The 24833-nt window shown below is 40.7% G+C and overlaps 2 protein-coding genes across 2 annotated transcripts; one reads left to right on the top strand and one right to left on the bottom strand.

Annotated features, from left to right (window-relative positions):
- The first annotated feature begins 1087 nt into the window (after positions 1–1087).
- On the top strand, positions 1088–4892 carry TTLL2 (tubulin tyrosine ligase like 2). The gene is made up of 2 exons (XM_015818253.1): positions 1088–1118; positions 3244–4892. The coding sequence occupies exons 1-2, from the start codon at positions 1088–1090 to the stop codon at positions 4890–4892; spliced, it is 1680 nt and encodes a 559-aa protein (XP_015673739.1).
- Positions 4893–8120: 3228 nt separating this feature from the next.
- LOC107289470 (centromere protein J) lies at positions 8121–17968 on the bottom strand. Its single transcript, XM_015818241.1, has 10 exons — positions 17924–17968; positions 17165–17276; positions 16897–16979; positions 16594–16722; positions 15678–15764; positions 14426–14521; positions 13094–13234; positions 10392–10476; positions 9123–9243; positions 8121–8315 (listed from the first exon to the last, which is right to left on the bottom strand). Exons 1-10 carry the CDS (start codon positions 17966–17968, stop codon positions 8129–8131), a joined length of 1086 nt encoding a protein of 361 aa, XP_015673727.1. The 3' UTR covers positions 8121–8128.
- Between the last annotated feature and the right edge of the window lie 6865 nt (positions 17969–24833).

Here is a 24833-nt window from a genome sequence, read left to right as displayed (position 1 = left end):
GATAGATAGATAGATAGATAGATAGATAGATAGATAGATAGATAGATAGATAGATAGATAGATAGATAGATAGATAGATAGATAGATAGATAGATAGATAGATAGATAGATACCCTTTCTCCAGCTCACCAGAGCACTGGTGAGTCTATCCAGGGTATCTAAAATGGTTCACACAATTCCTCTGCAGCTCTTCCTCATTGCATCTACAGTAATGTCTCCCCCCTCCCTGTATCCCCCCATTTCTTTCACACATCTAAGCATGGAGAGGTGGAATATGTAACTCTCAGATGTTATTGATCTCAGGTCTCTTTCAGAATGACCAGCAGTCAAGGAAAATGGAGGATTGTATTCCAATAATCATCTGTCCCCATCAAATAAATGATGGCCCGAGCCACACCATTTGATCTTACTTGTAGAATGCAAAACACACACACACACAAGTTCTGCCTTTAGACAGAGCATCTATTTTGTGTCTTATGTAGCTGGGCAGGTAGTCCTCAGTTAACAACAGTAACTGAGATCAGCAAATCTATTCTTAAGCAGCATGGTCATAAAGTGGGAGGACCCTGCAGCTCGTTATGGTTATTAGGTGAATCACATGTGTGGTTAGGCAAAATGTCATGTGGTTGCCATTTGCAGATTCTTGCTGTCTTCCCCATTGATTTTGCTGTTGGAAGCCGGCAGTGAAAGTCACAAATGGTGATCCCATGACTGCAGGATGCTGTGAATTTTGTAATGGCTGTGGTGCTGCTGAAACCTTGAGGACTGGCCATAAGTCTCCTTATTCAGCACTGTTGTAAACCTCAAAATGATTGCTGAACGAATGGTTGCTAAACAAGGTCTACCTATATAGTACCAAGAAAACTTGCCTAGATACTATGCATATACATGGATTTATTTTAGTTGAGTAGAGTCATCTTGCTCTAACATAGCTCTGGCAGATATGATGAAAGATACCAGCCTGCTGACAAGTTATCCTAAACTTCCAATTCTAAGCTTACATAGGAATTCTTAAAAATATGAACTCAGCTGAACAAAAATGTGATGTAACTAAATATGCAAGGATCAGTTGCAAGCACTTTAAACCATGAAGATTTCAAGAGCAAACGTAAAATCTGGTAGATGTTTGTTTTGCTGTTGGATAACCTACAATAGGCTGCTGCACGTGCTTTGACAACCAGGAATACTACTGGAATAGTTTAATAATAGAATATTTATTGTTTCACTGTATAATACAGGTGAACTACAGGTGAACTACACACGTCAGATAATATCACTGGATGTAACTTTTGTTACTCAAATTACAGTTTAAATCAAGGATTATAGCAATAGATAAAAATAAATCTTCTTTATCTTGGTCCCTTCTGGTTGTATTGGGTTTCCATAACTAGCAGACCTGAACTTGAACTCAGCAGAAAACTGGTAAGGTATTAGACAGATTAGCCAAGATGAAGCCATTTTACCCAGCTTGCTGCTTTCTGTCAACAGAAGAAACCACATTCTCTGTAGTTTAAATTCTGGGTTTCTTCTATCTGCCTTTCACTTGGGTTTGCATTTGTTACCGAGAGGGACTTGGTTTGCTTAGTTATTGACATGTTCAACATTCATGTCCAGACAAACTTTAGTTCTCAATGTAGCTGACCCCCAAATTCCAATAAGTATGGCTGGGAATTATGGACACTGGAGCCAAACGTATCTGTAGGACACAAGGCTGAGAAAATATGGCAAAAAGTACTGCTTTTAATGAACTACTCCTTGCAGACAGCTGGTCATTTGCATTCTTTTAGAGAGTCATTGAGGCCACCTGGAGTTTTATTTGTGACATCAGGGTCACCTGAGTAGTGCAAATTGGTATGGAGTCTTCTTGTAACTGCTGAAAGGACTGTGTTGTAAACAGGAGATAGATGATGTTTTCCCCCCCCTCCGTTGAGAGAGAGCTGTTCAATTTTGTCTCTCTCTCAATAGAGGGGAAGGGATATAACATCACCTGTCTCCAGTCTACAACACAGTCCTTTCAGCAGTTCCAAGAAATCTCCACACCCATTTGTACTAGGTGACTCTGACGACACAGATAAACCTCCAGCCTCAAGGACTCTCTAAAAGAATGCAAATGACCAGCTGTCTGCAAGGAGTATAAATCCTTCCATTCCCCACCATCCAGTCAGAGCTGAAGACGCTTCTTGGATGAGAAGCGAAATGTCTTCAAAGAAAAACAAGAAAATCTAATTGCCTCGTGAAAAAGCACCTTTGGGATAATTATGACCTGGATGTCTGAGAGTCTCCATAGATAAAGTCAATGGAGAAGCTGGCAGTAAAATCAAAATTGCAGTCATGTGATGTCTCATTTAACAATCAGGTTGCTTAGCAATGGAATTGTCAATCCCAATTGTGGTCATTAAGTGAGGACTACCTGTATATCAGTGTGAAGTAAGGAATTGCAAACTTGATGAAGATGAGTACAGCTTATGATTCAGGCTCTTAAATCAAAAGTCATTGTTGTTATTATTCACGACTGCTGGTCATGATAGGCATATGATACTTAACAAGATTAGGAACAGCAGGCCTCTTGATACTAGCCCCAGGAGAATATTAACAAAATGGCCCTACTGAATACATGTCCTATTTGTAGGCATTTGGCTGACTATATTGAGTCAGAATGTTAAACAAGATATTCTTTTGATTTTAATTAATAGAGTTCTTACATTGTAGCAAATTTGGACTTCTTTTTGGCACAGACAGCTAGGAAAGGAATCCAAACAAAGGACCTGGTTTATAAATATGTCTCATATTTCAATTATCCAATTAAAGCCAGTTAGGATGAAAAAAAATCAAGAGTTTAAGAACAAAAAGTGAACATAGATTGCTCATGATTTGTTCTGGTTTCAGAGCCCTTATTCCCAAAGAAGATGGTCAAATTGTTTCCTATATTCTCACTTAATGTTGAAGATATAGGTTATTTTTATACTATCTGGATTGAAAAAACTTGTCCTGAGATTAGTTTATAGAACATGCAGGGGTTTTTTTTAGCCTAGAACAGAGGCTCCAATCTTGGCAATTTCAAGATTCCTCATGGCTAGCTGAGGAATTCTGGGAGTTGAAGTCCACAACTCTTAAAGTTGCCAAGATGGCAGGCCCTTGGCCTAGAAAATATGAGATAGCAATGCATTTCTTTCGTGATATCATAATTCAAATCAATTGAATGAATTGTTTCTGCCCTACTATGCGCCCCTATTAATTTTGTAGGAAGTAAGAGTTCCACAACAGCAAAAAGAGTTGAGCTTGGAGGCATCAACAGGCCACTCGTGTTCCGGCTCCATGATAGTGTACCTTCATTAGTTCGTGAAATTTTATTGGAACGTGGTTGGATTGAATATGATGAGAATGAACAAAATAATGAAGACTGGAACTTGTATTGGAGGAATTGCCCTTTCCGGATGACAGAACACCAGAGCATCAAACCATGGCAGAGGCTCAATCACCATCCAGAAACCATCAGAATCACTCGGAAAGATTATTTGGCAAGACATCTGAAACGCATGAAGGGAATTTATGGAACCACCCTTTATGAGTTCAGTCCAGTGGCCTTCATCATGCCCAATGACTATATAAAATTTATAACTGAGTACTCCAAGGAGAGGCAAATACCAGGAAAAAAGCTGAGTTACTGGATCTGCAAACCAGTTGATAGGTCTCGCGGGAGAGGCATTCTCATTTTTCAAGACATTAAGGATTTTGTTTATGACTGCATGGTAATTGTGCAAAAATATATCAGTAACCCTTTGCTTATTTCCGGATACAAATGGGACCTTCGTATTTATGTTTGTGTTACAAGCTTTTATCCCCTTACAATTTATATATATGAAGAAGGACTGGTGAGGTTTGCAACAGAGAAGTTTGACCTGAGATCCCTTGACAACATTTACGCTCACCTGACAAACACAAGCATCAATAAGTTTGGGCCATCATACAGAAAGGACAAAGAAGTCATTGGCTCTGGTTGCAAATGGACTTTTAGCAAATTGCGGGCCTATTTACGGAGCTGCAGTGTTGATGACCTGCTCCTGTGGAAAAGAATCAACCATATAGTCATTCTAACTTTGTTGGCCATCACCACTTCAGTACCATTTACGTCCAACTGCTTTGAACTCTTTGGGTTTGACATATTGGTTGATGAGAAAATGAAACCCTGGCTTCTCGAAGTAAACCACAGCCCAGGTCTGCGTTTAGACTGTGCCAGTGATGTCACTGTCAAAAGGAAGCTGCTCCATGACATTGTCGACTTGCTGAACTACAAGGAAGCTGATACTTTAAGAAAAAGCAGAGGGGCCAATCGGAGGCTTTCGTGCTTCAGCCAGTCACAATATTTGCTGACCACTCAGTCAGAGGTCCCACTGGATTTCCTGGCTTGTGGGAAAGGAACCAAATCAGCAACAACTTCCCCTTCTCCATCACGTTTGCAGATCAATAAAAGAACACCCACGTATGGCAGAACGGCTAGTGCATACCCTCGGAAAACTTTGACTTCACAATTGCGTGAAAAGATGCACATGCCCCAAACACCTATCCAATCGAAGCCATTATCCAAAAGCAGACTGATGTTAAGAACTAGTCATTCGCTATGTGAGTCTGTGCAGTCCACACATTGGTTTAACTCACTAGAGTTCTACACCCACAAGCCAACTATTCCTCCTTATTTTCTCTCAGATAAAGACCGACGGCCATTCCCCCGTGTAGGTGATTTTATCCTTATATTTCCTTTCAACGATGCAGCACTTGAAGCATCTAAGAATGGGATGAATGTCAAAAGTGTAATACAGGAAATCCATAAGTTAATAAGTAAAGAATTACAACCAGAACATCAAAAATTAAATAAAGCCTTAGCTAACCAGTAGACAAATGGTTTGAGCAATTCTATACTCTTTTTTATGAACGAGCTTGAAAGCTGATGACAAAAATATAATGTGTGCCATTCCTATACTAGACTTCCTCAACCTGGTGCCCACCAAATGTGCCAGACTAAGGCCTATATTTCTCAAACAATAAAACCAGTAGAATCTAACACATCTAGCAGGTGGGACATTTTGGAAGTCTCTCCTATACACTTTCAAATTTTCTTTCTTTCTCTTCCTTGGAAATAATTCTCTTCTCAATATAAGTGCAAATGTTGGAAAATTTGCAATGATTTCCTTCAGAATATTATATTTATACAAATAATGGGAACGAAAGAGATCAAATATTAAGCAGGTCATTCAGTGTATGGCATTTGAATCAGTAAACAGTACAAACAAGTAATGTACCGGTTGCACTAATATATCATTGTTTAATTTTAAAAAGACTTTTGGCCACTTTCAATTTGTATTCAAGTTTAGCATCAAAATTACAAAAGTGAAAACAGAAGGTCAAACAGCCTGTTTCCCTTGAACATGTCAAAACTACAGAAGTCTTTTCTGTGGTCTAACATAGACATACTCATCTACATATTCATCCTGTCATTGAAGGACCCACCCAGGATCCAAACACAAGATGTGACAGCAGATGAGCTTTCCCCAACTCAGCACTGTCTGTATGAGCTGGACTACAGACCACAGATTCTTAGTCATGCAAACAGAGGTAATACACATTATAGTCCAACACTTCTAAAAATCACCAGCTTGGAAAAAATTGTATCCCAGGGAAACAAACAAATAAAAAGACAGTTGAGTGACAGGGAGAATCGGACACAGAACTCCTGAAAAGTACACAACCTAGTACCTGAATTTCTTTACACAGCTGGAAAAATATTATGGATATGCATTCCTGAAGAGTGAAATCTATCTGGATGCAAATGTTTATCTAAATTTAATTTCACTGGAGCATTTATGGCATTTGTGTAACATAGGGTTTATTTTCACATACGGCACTTACAAGCTGAGTATAAAATGAGAATTCATAACATTAAAACTCCATTGGAGTCCTATTTACTTGTAGATTTCTAGGGAGCTCTATTATACTACATAATTTCCTGAAGAGAACTCCACCAACTCAGCCGCTCCCTTTTGGAAAGGGAGGAGGGTAAAAACTATAGATCAGTGATGGGACCGAGTGCCCAAAAACCAGCCCCACCTGCTCCCGCTCCACCCCCGCTCCGCCCCAGCCTGGCCCCGCCCACCCGCAGGGCCACTCACTGCCTCCACAGCCCACTGCAGATTGCCCAGGTGGCCCAGCAGCGCCATAGTGGCCATGCACTCCATCCACGCCCTGCAGCATCATCTGCGCTTGACGGGGCACAAGGGCAGAGTTTTGTCCCTGCTGCCCAGCTGCCATGTCCTTGGCTGCGCTGCTCCGGGCCGGCTGTGCTCGGGGGCGACTCTCCTCTGGGGGGGCTGCTGATGAGGAGGGCGCCACAGGGGGAGGTGGGCCTGGGGCAATGGCGTGAGTGCCCACAGAGAGGGCTCTGAGTGCCGCCTCTGGCACTCGTGCCATAGGTCCGCCACTACTGCTATAAATAGACCTTGACATATGACACCACTGGGACAGAATTTCCATTGGTAGGCAAGGCAGTTGTTCGTCTCAGTTGTGCCTGATATTACAATATTTTTTTTTTGCCACAATTAAGTGAATCACTGCAAGTGTTAAGTGAATCATGCAGTTATTAGGTGAGTTCAACTGCTTCCATTGACTTTGCTTGTCGGAAGCTGGCTGGGAAGGTTGCAAATGGCAAGATCCTGGGATGGTGCTGCAAGCACCCAAATTTGGATCACATGACTGTCGGGATCCTATGACAGTCGTAAGTGCAAGGACTGGTTGTAACTCACTTTTTTTAGTGGCCATTCACCTTTGAAAGGTCGCTAAACAAATGGTTGTAACTCAAGGATGACCTTTACCTTCCTGTTCCATACACACAGCTTTTTCATTCGGCAACTACTTGATTGGTGTGTGTGGTCATTTCCACTTAACTAGTAGCCCTTCTAGCTCCAGAAATATGTATTCTTACTGCTGCCTTTTCACAAGTTTTAAGAGTCATTGGCCCACCCTCCCTGGCTGAAAGATATATGTTCTGGCCCAGTTGTACACATTGGCTTAAGCAACAATCCAGTATGAATTTTAGCTTGATCTCATTGTGATTTGTAAACCACTGTTTATAGCTTGGCATGTTGTGAAATCCAGTCAGTTATGACCAATTCAACAAACCGTACCTTAACAAATAATGGCTTGGCTAATCACATAAATCTCAAAACTCAGATCCTGGGGAGGTAATCCTGATCAGTTCAGAACTAGTAATATTTTAGAAAAATAGTTTATGTTAAAAAGAAAAACATCTTCCTCAGGATCCACACAAGAGTGGGGCAAATGATAAAAGATTTGCAACACCATCGCCCAAATACTATGGCTTCTGTATTTCCATCTGACCTTAGGATACAACTGTGTCTGATGATGTTAGTGTATATGTGTCATAATTCTGACATAATGTGTTCCACTTGCTAGCGGTAGCTGCAACTGACTATTTAAAATACACCATATTTTAGAGTTATAGTGGTTCTTGATTCTTCGTCACATCTCCTCACTGCTCAAACAAAAGGGTTTGCAGGCTTTCGCCACGATTCCAGAATTCAAAGAGGTGGAAGGCTTTCCTTTCCACTTCAGGCAGATGGGGACGACCATTCTTTCCACCACTCTTTCAAAAATAAATTCATATCGAACATCTCTATAGCTTGAGGGATTTTTTTTAAAAAAAAATGCTGATTATGTCACTGTTTACATCAGGGGTAGTCAACCTTGGCTCTTTTATGACTCGTGGACTTCAACTCCCAGAATTCCTGAGCCAGCCATGCTGGCTCAGGAATTCTGGGAGTTGAAGTCCACGAGTCATAAAAGAGCCAAGGTTGACTACCCCTGGTTTACATTAATTTGTAGCAAGCTGTACCCTATTTGTATTGTTTATATTTGTTTACATTTTGAATTTTAACACTGACCTGGAAACACTGCAAATAGGAGGGTTGTAAGGCCACCATTTAGGGCAGGGGTGGGGAACTATGGCCCTTTTGTGACTTGTGGACTTGTGAGCATGGCTGGCTCAGGAATTCTGGGAGTTGAAGTCCACAAGTCAAAAAAAGGCCATAGTTCCCCACCTCCGATTTAGGGGATTGCTTCACTCATCTAGAATAAGTACTTCCTTGTCATTCTGGATCTGAACCTGTTCAGGAACATTCTTGGCTTCCCATTGTCCATTCGCATACACAGTCTTTACAGTACCATCAGGATACTCTCTTCTTTTTGACCCAGAAGCTTGGATCTCCTTTTGCCCGTTACGAAAGTAGATGGTTTTCTCTCCATTTCTGTAAAGAATAAAAAAAAAAATATGTCTGGCTTCAACAGACTTAGAATCAAAGCACTTACCCAGTCCAAAGACAAGGAATTCCTGACCCCAGGAATAAGCATCTTTTGTAAGTTTAGTAAGCCAGCCAGTAACCCAGTTGGTTATCAAATAAGGATACTTTATTTAACAGGGATTAGCTAGCGTTCCTCAGAAAAAGTGTAACAGAAATGAAGCACAGGTTCTGCCTAGCCTCAAAATCAAGAATGGCTTATATATGTAGTCTCAATTTATGACCGATCGCTTAGTGACTGTTTGAAGTTACATCAGATCCTCCCCAACACTACTTATGACACCATTTCAAAATTCTGACTTCATCTCTCTGAGGTCATGTGACTGCATTTTGGGTGCTCAGCAACCAGCCCGGATTTACAGCCATTTGCAGCACCCGGTGATCATGTGACCGTGATTTACAACGTTTTTGCCAGAAACCAGCATTTACTTCTGATTTCCAGTAAAAAAAATGCCCCATAACAAACAATGGCTTACCAATGTCCACATTCATTTCTCAACCACCACAAAAAAAAGTTATAAAATTGGGTCTGGTTATGTGGTGACCTGCTTTATGACTGCAATTGAGGGGGAGGCCCAGTTACGGTCATAAGTTGAGAACTATCTATAGTCTGGTCTAGTCAGGACTCATAAATCTTGCAGCAGAAAAGGCTACTAAAGATCTGCTCTGCTTTAATAGTTCCTGACAAATAAAGCTGATGTGTTGACTAGGTCAGCACCATTGTCTTCTGTATCCAGTCTATATCTCTCTACTTACTTTTCTACTTTAACCACTGTGCCATCTGGGAAAATGGTTTCCTCAAAACCTCCACCATAGCGTCGTTTCACTGTCTGGTTCGGAAAGATGATCTCTTCAGTACCATCAGGATGATACTTTTCTGTTAACAAGGGCATCATTCAAAATTCCTTGTAAACCAAATTGCCCATAGTCTCCCAGTATGAACGTATCATGAATAAAAATATACACAGGGAGCTATTATATATAGTGATCTAACAACAGCAGGCTACAACAAATTTCCCATACAGAAATGGTGGCTCATTTGAATTCTAAATCGGCTAAGGCCTCAGTTCCCTAATTAAGGGGAAATTGTTTACATATATCGTTTTCCAAACAGAAAACAGGTAAGTAGAATATGCACAAATAATGTTGTAATATAGCAGCAAGCTGTTATAGATAATGCATGTATCCCAATGGAAAAGATGCAGTTCTCCATTAGGAAAAAAAAATACATCCTAATATTATTTCACAATCACTTTTTAAATTGTTCCTTCCAACTGTAAGGCTAACACACGAGGTTGCCTAACTATTAACATGAGACATCAAAAGAAGTTCCCTCTTTTAAATCAAGAAAGGTTCAAGAAAGATACTATATCTTACTTTACAATTGTGACAATGTGCATAATAATCATCACTTCAAATAAAAGAAACAATGTGCCACCTCACAGAAATGCCAGTTTCTGCCATAGTGCCATAATTCACATATATACAGTATGTTTCTGTTTAAGAACATTGTAAACGTTAAGTTATAAACGTTCTTTCTTTTCCTGGAGACAATGGGAAAATTTCTGCTGATTCTAATACAGCCAGCATATCATTATAGATTGATATTACAAACTTTTTTTTATGTTTCCCTGGTATAATCTTATTCCAGACAGATCTGTCTACTGTGAACCGCTCCAGAAATCTCTATTGAAGGGTAATAAGGAAGTTGATATATAAAAAATATGTTACCTCTATCAACCCAATGTACTTCAAGGTCAACACAATTCTTCAGGGTCTATTTTGGTGGGAATTCCATAAGGAGAGTGGTACAGAAACATGCAATTTTTAATGTGAAGTTATATTGCTACTTCTGTCAACTGGACTCCCTCTAGAAGAGTTGAAGCCTAGTTCCAATGGCCAAACTAGTTTAGGATCATTTAAGATGTAGTTCAACACCTCTAGTAAGGGAAGAGTAGTCTATTATCTACCACCTAACGTTGCTGAAGAAGTTGGCTTAAAACTTAATATGCCAACATCACATACCAATCTGATCATTAGGGAACTGCAGCACCTCCAAACCATCCTGGTAAATAGTTCTGGTTGTCTGAGCATCTGCATAGTAATAAATCTGAAAAAGAGGAAACAAATCTTGGTTGCTTACCATCTCTTCCCCCCACATATCTTGGGTGGTTACAAAACTTTTCCTTTTATTTAATATCTTTGTGACCAAATGAATACATAAAAGCTAGCTGCATTACTTGCACAGCTAGTTTCCAATGGTGTTGATTTCTTTCCATTGGGACGTCAAGATTGGGAATGGAAAGAAACTGCATTGAACCAGCAGCCCATGAACACATCAGTATGTTTAGGAGTGGGGTTGGGTGGGGAAGGAAGAGGAGAAATCACTATATTTTTCAATTCAAGTACTTTGCATGCATATGCAAACATAACTTACAATATTAATACAGCAGCTGACCCCAGTATTCTTCAGCAGTCTAATCAAAATGCAACTGCTAAAATTATTTCTTTGTATATAGTAACATCCCTCAAGATGTTTCCAACCTCAGGCCCTTCAGACTGTCTGTTCTAGGGCTGATGTCTGCAATTCCATTTTTAAATACCTCTTCAGGCATCCTGGTAAGACTGAAAGTTTGTACAGCAAAGATGGCCAGGAGGTTGAATTGGTGCTGGCTAGAAGGAGATCTCTGGATTGCTTAAAACAGATCAGCAGTGATTTCCTATTTTAAAGGACTTAACAAGAATGATCACAAAATGACCTGACTCAAACATTATACAGGTAGTCATCACTTAGTGACTGCCCTGTTTAGCAACTATTCAAAGTTATGGATGTGATGAAAAAGTAACTTTTTGATTGGTCCCCACACTTATGACCATTGTAGGATCCCTGTGGTCATGTGAACAAGATTCAGGCATTTTGAAACCCGTGGGTGTTTATGACCATCATAGTGTCCTGCAGTCATGTGATCGCTATTTGCAAGTTTCATAGCCAACTTCTGATGAGCAGAGTTGGTAGAGAAGGCAGCAGTAAAATCACAACTGCAGTCATGTGAGGTCTCACTTAATGACCACATTATTTAGTAATAAAGTTTCCAGTCCCAATTGTGGTAGTAAAGTGAGGACTAACTGCCTTATAATAATAATAATAAAGTTGGAAGGGACCTTGGAGGTCATTTAGTCCAACCTCCTGCTCAGGCAGGAAACCCTATACCATTTTGGACAAATGGCTGTCCATTCTCTTCTTAAAAACTTCCAGTGTTGGAGCATTCACCACTTCTGGAGGCAGGTTGTTCCACTGGTTAATTGTTCTAACTGTCAGGAAGTTTCTCCTTAGTTTTAGGTTGCTTCTCTCCTTGATTAGTTTCCATCTGTTGCTTCTTGTCCTGCCTTCAGGCGCTTTGGAAAAGCGCCTTAACCAAAACAGTTTTAAAAAAAAGAGCTTGCAGAACTTTAGACAGATTAGCAAATGTGGAAATGTTATGAGTTGCATTCAAGTATGTATTCAAGTATTCATGAGCTACTTGTTCTTTAAATTCCTTAATTCTAATTATTAGACTCTTGTAACTAAACTCCAGCTTGGTGTTATTTTTTTTTTTTTAAAAAAGCTACATTTGCAGGCCTTAAATTGACCTACTCTTTGGTTCAAGGTATTCAAGGGTTTCATTCAGTTAAACTCCTTTATGACCCTTCCCATTAGCAACAGAAGCAAAATAATACTCTTGTAACACTCTTGTTATAACAGAATAACAGAGTTGGAAGGGACCTTGGAGATCTTCTAATCCAACCCCCTGCTCAAGCAGGAAACCTTGTACCATTTCAGACAAATGGTTGTCCCGTTTCTTCTTAAAAACTTTCAGGGTTGGAGCACCCACAACTTCTGAAGGCAAATTGTTCCACTGATTAATTATTCTAACTATCAGGAAATTTCTCCTTAGTTTTAGGTTGCTTCTTTCCTTGATTAGTTTCTATCTGTTGCTTCTTGTCCTGCTTTCAGGTGCTTTGGAGAATAGGTTGACCCCCCTCTTCTTTGTGGCAGCTCCTTAGATATTGGAAAACTGCTTTTATGTCATCCCTGGTCCTTCTTTTCATTAAACTAGACCAGGGGTCTTCAAACCTGGCCCTTTTATGTCCTGTTGACTTCAACTCCCACAATACCTCAGCCAAGCTGCTATTTAGCAGGTTCCTTGCTGGATGGCATCTGTTCTTTGCTTGTATTATGTTGGTGCCCTGATTGCACAAATGTTTGGCCCTTCTTGGTTGTCTTCTATTTCTATGGCACTATGCCATGCACTCTGTTGTACTCCTGTCCCTTGAAGCTTGATCAACCAAAGATGGTATCTTTAATTGTACCATTAGAGATTGCCTAGCACAGGGGTCTTCAAACTTGGCCCTTTTATGACTTGTGGACTTCAACTCCCAGAATTCCTCAGCCAGACACGCTGGCTGAGGAATTCTGGCAGTTGAAGTCCCCAAGCCATAAAAGGGCCAAATTTGAAGACCCCTGAACTAGACATACCCAATTCCTGCAACCATCCTTCAGATGTTTTAGCCTTATGCATTATTGAAATGAGCTGACTATGGAATAAATGTGTTCCTATTTTGCTGCAACAAAATGACATGGCCTCCTATTTACCGCCTTTTTTCTCTCAAGATTAATCATTCAGAATTCAGCACTGCTAAAAATTTAGCTTTCAAGCAGAGAGATAGAAACAAACAAACATACTCACCACTGTCTGATCTGCTAATATCTTCTTAATATCGCCATTGTAAAAAGTAACAGTAGCTGTCTTTTTATCGGTGCTAATTTCCATCTTTGTACCATTAGGGTACGTAGTAATTCTGCGTCCATCGGTAAACAGCTGCTTCACCTTTGAAGCAAAGATCAGATGTTTGAGAATACACATTGTTCCTTTCTTGTATGGACAAACATCACTCTTAAAAAATCATGTCTCTACTAGAAGATAGTGTTTGGTTCTCTTGCAAACAAAATTGGCTGTTAAATGGTTGCATCTGAGTGCTGGAAAAAGCAAGTTACGATAAGTGTATCTCTTTATTCACATGCATGTAAATTCTCTTTCATTCATTTACAGCAGGGCTTTTCAACCAGTGGTACGAGTACCACCTGTGGTACATTGGCACCTGGCAGGTGGTACGCGACCATCCTAGAAAAGTGGTAGCGGGGGAGGGGAATGAGCTTAACCGGTGGCAGCACCGCACAACCCTGAGTGAGACATGGCTGGAGCTGCAGGTCTGTCAGGGCTCAGCCGAAGCGCCAAGATCAGCGCCAGGCTCCAGCTAGAGCTCGGCACTGATCCTGGTGCTTCTGCTGAGCACTGAAGAAGCACCAATCAGCTGGAATGTTGCAGCATCTCCAGGGTCTTGTGATTTACATTCAGATGCTTGGCAACTGATTCATATTTATGACGGTCACAGTGTCCCAGGGTCATGTGAAGAGACCAAAATCTGCTGCAACCACCCAGCAGACTGGGGGAATAAAAACCAAATACACCCCCACCCCATCCCTGCTGCCAATCCTCAACAGAAATGCTCACAACAATGAAAACCTCAGACAGGAGGAAGAGCGCGGCCAGATGGGCAGGCAGGTGTCTTGCTCGGCTGTGGCTTGGGGGGCACTGTTTTCAGGGCCATTGTAACTTCGAACAGTCACTAAACGAACTGTTGTAAGTCGAGGACTACCTGTACTTTTTTACTTTTTTGGGGGGGGGTCAAGTTTTTGACACCTTGCTAGGCGACTGGTGGTACTCGGATGTTGCCATATCCTAAAAGTGGTACAATGGGTGAAAAGGTTGAAAAGCCCTGCTTTACAGTACTTGTATGCTGCATTCACCCTGACAAAATTTTACACAGAGGCCAAGAAGGTATCCTTCTCTATTTGTATTACCCATTTCAATATCTTTCAGTAAATGTGTGAACAACAATCTCAAGGTTTCTTCAAAAGGCTTTACAGTGGAGAGAAAGAATCCTGCTGCCAGTCACAAATGCTGTTTTTATGAGATTCATGTCTGGCACAAATTGCATTATAAATTCAATTTCTCTACAAGCAGCATAATCTGCATCTCCTTGGAGACTTCCAGTCCTGCATGGGGTGCTCCAATTTGCACGTTGATGAATGGCCATATGGCAGAGACATATGCCTGTAATAGTATAATTTTCGCATTATGTGACTCCCCTTGTACCCAAACCAGCTGTACGGGAAGAAGGAGCACCTAGGAGATCAGGCAAGACCTCTCAGAGAGCAGATGGGGAACACGCTTCCAGCAAATAAATATTTCAAAACATGTGCCAAATGAAACTAACTGCGCAGCACGCCCGGTACAACCTCAGATTAAGGCTATGTATAAAAGGCAGTTCCATTTTATCCAGCAAATTGAACCTGCATTGTTCTGAAGCTAATCACAATGTTGTTGTTAGTTGCGAAGTCGTGTCTGACCCATTGCGACCCATGGACAATGTTTCTCCAGGCCTTCCTGTCCTTTCTGTCACAATACCCACATTGAAAGTCCCTATATCTTTTATCTTAAACACCTTCAGATCTTTCTTCATCTGCAGCTTCCCTGATCCATATTACATTCTTTTCTTTAGGCCCACATTCTTTTCTTTGTTTGCAGCTCAAAATGGCTGGGATACATTTTGAACCACCATAAAAATCAAAAAGCAACAGAGCAGTGAAGATGGGGGAGGATGAAGACACAGAATGAATCATACCCATGCACACATATATACCATAGACACATCTACAGAGGTACTTAGTCATCCAGGTCATGGTTGTCCCAATGGTACTTTCAAAAAGGCAACTTTCTTGATTTGATCTTAATCCTATGCACTTCCCACCAGTTAGTTAGAACTTCTTGGATGAGGAGTGAAATGTTGTCAAGAAAAATCAATAAAATCCAGTTACCTTTTTTGAAAGCATCTTCGGGAATACCATACACACAGACTTCACAGTTCACAGTTCTGTGATTTGCACTAACACTAATAAAATTCACTATTCCTCTTGGTTTCATAGATGAAAAAGAATAACAGTTGATGTCAGTATCAACCACGCACAGATATGGTAGCAGTGAAGAAAGGTACCATGTCTCCTTGTAGTCTAATTCCAGTTAACAATGATTTAGGATTTCAGTAAATGTCTTGAGCAGGTGTGTGTATGTGTGTGTTTCTTTATGTATGTGTGTTCATGTGTGTGTGTGTGNGAGAGAGAGAGAGAGAGAGAGAGAGAGAGAGAGAGAGAGAGAGAGAGAGAGATGTATAGCATTAATTGATTTTATATATACACCTAAAATGCCTTACCTTTCCATCTAGGTACTTAATTTCTTCTTTCACTTCTCCACCAACCTTGCTTTCAATACAGGATGATGCTCTTCTGAGTAATGTTGGCTTTGGGGGAAAAAACCCATCAGCAATTAAACATGAATGAATTTGGGAAGAATAACTTATTTTACCAAAACCAATATCCAAAGGACAATATATTTCCCCAAAAGGAGGTGGAGGAAATAAAGGCAATAAATCATAGGCAAACCTGATATAAGACTAACACAGAAAAACTGTGGGTGAAGGTGAAGGTTCGTTCTCCGAGCTTGTGCTTTGGGTTGGTTTCCGAACATTTCGTTACCAGGCTACTTCATCGAAGCCTGCAAGGAATTCCATCAACAGACACATTGATCTACAACCAGCCTATGAACCCCTCAGAATCCAAATCAATCGCACAGCCAACAGGAGACAGCACCAAGCCACAACCAACTCACGCAAGCCCTCTCTCCCCTCCCTCAGCAGTTCACCTTCCAATGACCCTGACCTAATGTAATCTCCCCATCACACGACCCCTCACCAGACTCCCATTGATGACTCACTCCAGACCCACTGATTATTCACACCCTCCCAATGACCTGACCTGAAATAACCTCCCCACCACAAGACCCATCACAAGCCTCTCTGACGATTCACATCTGACCCATCACAAGACCCTCACTTGACACACCCACACCCGAAGCCCTTATAAACAGAAGAGCCCTGACACAGACATCCCCTAAACGCCTCTGAAGATGTTACCTAGCCTGGTAATGAAACGTTCGGAAACCAACTCACAAGCTCAGAGAACGAGCCTTCACCCTCATTCCAAAAATATCCATCATCCCAGGAAAGATGCTGATTTGGCAATAGACGCATAAGAAGGAAATATAACAGATGAATCCTTAGGGGCCCTAACCTTTTTTTCAGCCTTCTCCAATGTTGAAAGATTGTTTTCAGGTGTTTTCCTTCCATTTGCAGGGACACTCTGTGGCCTAGAGGCCTTCTTGAACCTCCGAGCCCTTTTATGGTCAACATTCTCCATCATCTGCAGAGACATTAAGCAACTAAATCACTTGAGATGATGAGAAATCCACCTTGATTTGACCTTTGAGGAAAAGAAGCTTCTCCCTTGTTTTTGGAGGGTGTTATTTTTAAAGCAGAATTATGGAAACATTCTCTATATTTAAAGATAGTGTTTAATATTTGTATGTAAACATACCTGGATTTCCACATCAGTTAAGGGTGTGGAGTTTAAAATGTCAGTATTTAGGCTGTTTGAAAATGCTGCATCTTCTGAAGTACCTGAGGTGGAAGAGCACATGCCTAAAGGAATTCAAATATCGATAGGTTAAAATGCTTAGCGACTTACACAGTAAAGCACAGATCATTCAGAAGCCATTTTGAAACCAATGCAGTCTGTTGCTGTTAGCTAGCAAAAGGAATCCATTCTTCAATTACTAGATGCCTTCTTTTTACACATATCTTACCTTTTACATACAAGGATGGAACAGTATTCTTGTTTATGCACAAGTTAGACACCGATATGGGTGTGTTTCTTCCATGGTTGTGTTGCTGGTCAGAAGTGAACTGAGGGGAGGCCTATAGCAAAGAAACATTTTTTTAACAAATAAAAACATTTTTGCACACACTTTTACTTGAAACATCTAGATCAGGGGTAGGCAACCTTGGCTCTTTTATGACTCGTGGACTTCAACTCCCAGAATTCCTGAGCCAGCATGGCTGGCTCAGGAATTCTGGGAGTTGAAGTCCACGAGTCATAAAAGAGCCAAGGTTGCCTACCCCTGGTCTAGATATATTAAAGAGTTGTCCACTTTCAGTGAAAGCAGGACTGACACAAAATTAACAACAGTAGTTATATTAGCATTATTCAGTATGATATGTTCTCAAAGTCCCAGCCAGAATATTCAGTTCTTAAAGTTGTTTCCCAACTATTTTATCAGGTAGGATAAAGCTGTTCTAATCATGCAGATATTGAGTGTTTTATAGACAATCAGAAGATATATTCCAAAAAGGCAGACTTTCGTGTTATTTCCCTCTATATTGAGGACCCAACAAACGGGTCCTAAAGACCTTTCCACAATAAGGCTGTGCCAATCAGAAACTGGCACCATGCCCCTGAGGCTTATGTAGAGAGCTTCAGTTCTAGAGAAAATGACACAAATACAGTTTTACCAGGTTTCCTCTGGATCTTCAAGGCAGGTGAATCCATTGTCTAGAACTCTTACCTTAACCCGCTTCTGCAGCTTAGAAGTTCTGCCCTTTCCTGTCATCCTGGCATGGCGACACCATGGTGTCTTCACCCTGCCCTCCCTCCCTCCCTCCCAAAGTGCTCAGAGAGGTTGCTCTGTCACCCAGCAGAAGGGTAGGCCAACGTTTCTCTCAGCTTTAATAAAAAACATGGTGAGGGAAGAGCCAATATTGGGATGGGGCACTTTTGTGCTCCTTGACTGGCCAAAGGGCACTGGTTGGCTCAAGGGGGGGGATGGTCTACAACAGAGGTCCCCAACCTTTGGGGCACCAGGGACCGGTTACAAGGAGAGAGGTTTTTCCACGGACCAGAGGGGACGTGGTTTTGTGTGCTGCCTGCATCCTGTGGATGGGGCTTTCCTTGTTTGTGCTGGCATGACGCGACCTGGTACTGGTCCACGGACCGGGGGTTGGGGACCCCTGGTCTACAACAAGGAAGAAAGCAGGGGAGAACACTCATACTGCAGTGCAAAGATGCTGCGGAAATAGGAGGGATGAAGCCAATAAAGAAGTGCTTCAGTCAAAGAAGGGAAGCAGCAGGCAATAATCCTCCTAGTTTTCCTCCTCTTTTTGAATTTTTACCCATAGGTCTAGAAGCCAGCCACTTAGAAAAGCTTATGATACTCTCCAACCCTATTAGTATAGCAGGCAGTCCTCAACATACAGTACAACAATTCATGTAGTGACTGTTCAAAGTTACAGTACTAAAAAACTGACTTATGACCATTTTTCACTCTTACAACCGTTGTAGCATCCCCCTTGGTCATGTGTTCAAAATTCAGATGCCTGGCAACTGACTCATATTTACGACAGGTTGCAGTGTCTGGGATCATGTGATCCCTTTTTGCAATCTCCTGACCAGCAAAGTCTATTGGGAAGCCAGAGTCGCTTAACAACCAGTTGTTACTAACTTAACAACTACAGCGATTCACTTAACCACTTTGGCCCGAAAGGTCATAAAATGTGGCAAAATTCACTTAACATCTGTCTCACTTAGTAACAGAAACGCTGGGCTCAGTAGTGGTCGTACACTGAGGACTAACTATACTATTCTCAAGATGTCTGAAATAAAAATCAAAAACAGCTAGTTAATTAGAATCCATAAGCTTGGAAGAAGGGCACAGGGTGATGGCATTCTGGTATTACATTCAACATCTGCAGACAAGCCATCTTTCTACACGCAGCTGCTAATCAAAATAGTCTGAGCAGTAAGATCTTAAAGATAATGAGGTGTTCTATTTGTGTTTGAATGCAAAGAAAACTTCCCATACAGCTAAGGACCCCTAAAGTCTCATATTTGGTGACAGCACAAAGAATTGCTCACTTTGGAACTCATCTCTCAAAAACATTAAGCTTGAACAGGTTTAGCTGAAAGGACAACAAAGCTGGCATTTGCTTTTCAGAGCTCAAACTCTGTTGAGCTTCTGGTTTTGACACTGCAGAGAACTCTTCCATGGCCTCGTGGCCTTTGTCTTGAACTCAAGCTGCCCACTCCAGACTAGCCCAAGAACATCAGTGTCTTATTGTAGGTATCGCTGAAAATGCATTTCCTCCCACAACACAGAACCAGGGTTACAGCTACTGAGAAAAATGCTTGGTTGCAACTTTAGAGCAAGCTATCAATCACTTTACCGCTGCAGGTTGCAAAATGCAAAAGGAAAGACAATTTTACATTCATTTACAAGTATCCCACCATAAGAAACTCTGTAGTGTTTTGAAAATAAGCAAATACATGACAGAAACTATAAACGTGGAAGAGGAGAGGAATAGGAATAGTTTATTTCATTTCCTATTCAGCTGAGGTAAAAAAATTATTATTATTATTATTATTATTATTATTATTATTATTATTATTATTATTATTATTATTATTCCTTTGTTTTGTTATTTGTTGAATTACTGGTGGCAATTCGGGGTGCAGCACTCTTTGAATTTACAATCTTGAATGGATCAACCGGAGTAGCAATGATGAGCTCATGACATGTTTTCTACCTGTGTTCAAGATTGTTTTTTAATTGCTTTGGAGTGATCATTGCATGGGAACGGTGGTAACCTGGGGACATGTCCTCAGATTGTTCACAGATGATATAGCTACTAAGACATGAATAAACAAGCACCTTAGACTGTTGCACTAGACTCACAAGCTATTACTTCGAACTGATTCTTTGCCTAGAGAAAATACACAAGCTTTTTCTAAATTTCGATTGCTTTCCTTCCTTCCTTCCTTCCTTCCTTCCTTCCTTCCTTCCTTCCTTCCTTCCTTCCTTCCTTCCTTCCTTCTTTGGTTTTCTTTAAACAAAGTTCCATGCTGCACAAAAATCTGGCAAAGGTGGCTACACAGAAATGCTAAAGGAAAAGGTCTATTCAGGGAATCCACATTACTTTCTGAATTTGAAATGGTGCTGGATGAGGTGTCCTCTGACCAGTAGGGGTTAAACTTCTATTATTAAGCATTTTAGATGGGCTCCTTGTTCTTTGTTCTCCTCTTGCGGTTTTCTGTGACTCAGACCTCAGCAATGTCCTTCTGCTTGCCTAAAAGACATTAGAAATAGTTACAAGAAGTTACCTTTTGTGGTCCCTATTAGAAAAAGGTGCAACTAAGAAATAACAGTTCAGATAATAGAAGTCCATGATGGCAATGATGACCGTCTATTTATATTGTGTTTTTTAGTGTTCAGTGCCCTTAGCCATACCCTGTAAGCTTTACAACTGGCAAGTAAACATTCTACCCTAATGCCATCCAAGTATCCTGGGACTGCAATTCCCAAAACTACCAGCCCGAGTGGCCTTTGTGAATTATAGCCCCAACACATCAGGGTGAATAAAAATAGCCCCTTCTATAGAAAACCGTATTGAAGATGGTTAAACCAAGGCTAAGAGGGAAACAAGGATTCCTGATGAGGTCATAGAAGCAGCCAGATTCAGGTTAAGGTCTTGTTACACCTAGCTTAGTATATTAACCCTTGGACCACATCAGCTTTCATTTCATATGGGAATTTGAGCCTCTGCCTCCATAGTCCAACTACAATACAATGCAAATTGTGCCTGTTCCTTATAGGTTGAAAACATTATTTTTTTTCCTTTTTTTTTGTCCATCATCATGATTACATGACTTACCTGGGCATTATCATTATGAGCTAAATCATCAAATGATATTTTCCTTCTTACGTGGACATCAATGAGACTCTTGTGGTTATCTTGCAATGCTCTCTCTTCTACAGACTCTTGGGAGGATGTCCCTCTCAAGATAGCTGCAGAGAGCTGGGGAGGAAATGCTTCATTAACAATAAAAATAGTTTAAATGAGTGAAATACGGCCAGTAGTGATTCTCAGTACACCTGCATTTGGAAAAACAAACAAACAAACAAAGCTAAGGCCACATGTGTAGCAGCCAACTCCTTGGTGAGAAAAGAAAGGGCTAGCTTCTTATCCTGGCAGACATATGAAATAAATCCCAGCTTGTTACCTGCTCCAATACCACTAACACCTCCCTAAGAATTGATATGCTGGTTAGATGGATTGCAAGATGTCATTGGGGCAGTCCTGAAGCTGGTCTGAACAGCACTGTACTAGAGAATAATCTGTTACCAATGGAATATTTTGCAAGACCCCTAGTCTTTACTTTGAAGCAAGCATGGGGAAGGGAGTCGAGGCATTAAACTCAAATAAAAGTCTAGTTTATAGTACCGGTGTTTCTGGTCTTCTGTTAATAACATCCACTGCTCCATGTTTTCTCTGGGTTTCCATCTTCTGATGCTCAGAGATTCCAAATTCATCCTGGAGCTCCAGGTTCTGTTTGGTGAGTAATTCCACTTGACTCCTTAGCCTGCTGTGGGCAGCTTGCCAGTGGATCTTGTTTCTCCTGAACTCCTCCTGTAGGCCTGCAATTTGCTTCTTCAACATCTGCCATTAGAAAGCAGAGATTGTTTTCAAGGGGAAAAAAAGAGAATGACTCATTTCTGATGGAAGACAATAGAATAGAATAGAATAGAATAGAATAGAATAGAATAGAATAGAATAGAATAGAACTGGAGGGGACCTTGGAGGTCTTCTAGTCCAGTCCCCTGCTCAAGCAGGAAAACCTATACCATCTCAGACAAGTGACTGTCTAATCCCTTCTTTAAAATCTCCAGTGATGGAGCACTCACGATTTCCGAAGTATTTACATTAGATCTTAATCTTTGTCCATATCAGATGGGCAATTATGGATGATGAGGAAGGTGTCAAGCTGGGAGAGATTCTTATTTTTTTAAAAAATAAACAAAGCCATTAGTTTTGGGGACCATATTTTCCTCTCAAGTCATTTTGCTTTTCTCCTTTAAATCAAACTGCCATCATGTCAAGGGAATTCCCTAATTATCTGTTCTATATTCTCATTTGAAAAAATGAACTGAGGATTCCAGTATACAGTAGTTACACGCAAAAAGATGCCACCTACTCTTATTTGTTCAGACTCTTCCTCTTTTTCAATAGCTGGCACAGGCGTCTGACATTCCGGTTTTTCTCTGGGAAGTTTCCAAGTTTCTTGACTCTTACATTCTTCCAGGAGATGTGATGACTGAGCCTTGACAGCATCATACTGACTGATTTGTCTTCTGCCGGGAAAAAAACACACCCTAACTATAGGAGTAGAAATATCATATGATCAAGAAGACAAGCATTCAACAGTGGCTCCCCTCCCCTCCTCCATTTAATTATGGATGGCTGGAACCTGAATAAACTGGGTCAGCAATGCCAGGGACTTCCCCAGAAGCTTTATCATCCATGCAAAATAAAATACAAGGGAAAAAAAGACATAAGAGCAAATACCAGAAAACTATCAGATCCCCTTTGATTTAAACAAAAAAGTTCCAAGAAGAACATTTAAATGTCCAATCACCATTCACTGCTATTGTAATCAGGTATACACAGAAAGACAGCCAAAGCTCAGACAAATCTACCATCAACAGGCACATATAGATAAATAACATCTACACATAATCATTTACCAAATACATCTACAAAAGATACAACTGAAAGCCAAAATGGAAACAAAAAGACCCAAACATCTCCTCATCCAGATAAGCAAAGATTAACATTAGATTAACACTAGATTAACATTAGGCCAACCATCAAGAAGTAAACAATACCCCAATCAAGAAACTACCAAGCCAGACAAACAAGCTAACAATAAACAACAGCCTAATCAGACAGCCACCAAGATCACTCCCACCCACCTTGACAGGGCAAGCCATTAGTATATAAAATGAGAACAAGCCTCACTCCCTTCTGGCACTGATGTTATTACCTAGTTTGTTACCTAAATGCTACTTAACGAAATGCTGCAAGAAAACAACCAAACTCAGAGAGCATCAAGGACCCACAGTTCAATCCTAATCTACAAATATTCCCCTCCATCAGAGACAAAGCTGCATATCAATGATACAAGCAATAATTTAGACACTCATCCTTGCCTTGACATTTAATTTGGCCTTAATCAACAACTCAGATAAATTTGGGGATTGGTGTATCACAAAAGAAATGTATGAAATTAGTAAATCCAATCGTTGGCTTACCCAGCCCTATCTATGCACACTGGAAATGGCTTTGTGGGATCTAAATAAAGATCTCGTCAACTGCTTTCAGAGTTTTTCAAGTGGAGATACCAAGAAGTGAACCAGGGACAGCCTAAATGCCAAGAATGTTTTCTGTCTCTGAATTACAGATCTTGCTGGATAGCTGGATCTCTAAAAGGGAGGCTGTAAATGCTCAGTTCACAGCCTAAAGATATCTAATCAATAATACTGAAATTACTAAATATTTGGAGTCGTCAGTCTGTTCTAACTCATCTTTCTAGATTAGCTGACTTTCAGGAAATGATTAAAAACTATTTCACTAGGCTTCAAATAGCATTCTTGCGATCCAGGAGCTGAAATACAATCCAGCAGTTTCTTCTTATTCATTGTTTAATTTTAAAGATATCTGCCTTTATCTCTCTCTACTAAGGACATGTAATCAGATTTCACATAGTTAATCTCACATTAAACTCTTCTATTATTCCCCCTTAAGAATACACCTACTGTTTTCAACCCTTGCCATCTGATCATTTGCTTAACAACAAACATGCAAACAGATAAATATTTCAAATGCTAATTTCAGAGTTAGAAATAGGTCTGATGAGATTCCAGTCAGGAGTGCAAATATGGAACATTGTACAATGTTTAACCTTTTCTCTTATTCCTCATTGTTTTCACCAGTATATTTTTATTGTTTCCTTGCTAGAACTAGTAACAGAAAAACAGAACAAAAGAGTTGGAAGGGGCCTTAAAGGTTTTCTAATCCAACTCCCTACTCAAGCAGATTTCAGACAAATGGTTGGACAATCTCTTTTATAAATTTATAAAGGTGCAAATACATGTGTGTGTGTAAATAGATATATAGATATACACAGGGCTTTTTTTCTCGGAGAAAAGGTGGCGGAACTCAAACCTGGCCACGCCCTCATCAAACCCTAGGACCGCCCCTTTAGAGAACAGGAATGCAAGTAAAATTTGGGAGGGGCTATTTCCGGTGCGGCCGGCCCGGAAAAAGGTGCCGGAACGCGGTTCCGCCGCGTTCCGGCTGAAAAAAAGCCCTGAATATACACACACATATATATATACATACACATGCAGTGGTCACGGACAAAAAATTATTTAAATTATCTAAGTTGAGAACGTTTTTACAGGGGTGTTTTAATAAATTTTTAGGGGGAACCAGGGTGGATGGGAGGGGGGAGGTTCCCCTTAGGTCAGGACCAGCCATGTCTGGGGGTAGCGATGGAGAAAGGGTGGGGGGAGAGGGTGGGGGGTTGAAGGAGGAGGGGGGAATTAGTACGGTCAGTGGGAGAGGCAGATATGGCGGGAGCAG

This window comes from Protobothrops mucrosquamatus, unplaced genomic scaffold (assembly GCF_001527695.2).
Source record: "Protobothrops mucrosquamatus isolate PMUCROS unplaced genomic scaffold, P.Mucros_1.0 scaffold_135, whole genome shotgun sequence".
Classification (NCBI taxonomy): domain Eukaryota; kingdom Metazoa; phylum Chordata; class Lepidosauria; order Squamata; family Viperidae; genus Protobothrops; species Protobothrops mucrosquamatus.
This window is presented reverse-complemented; position numbering and strand designations above follow the sequence as displayed.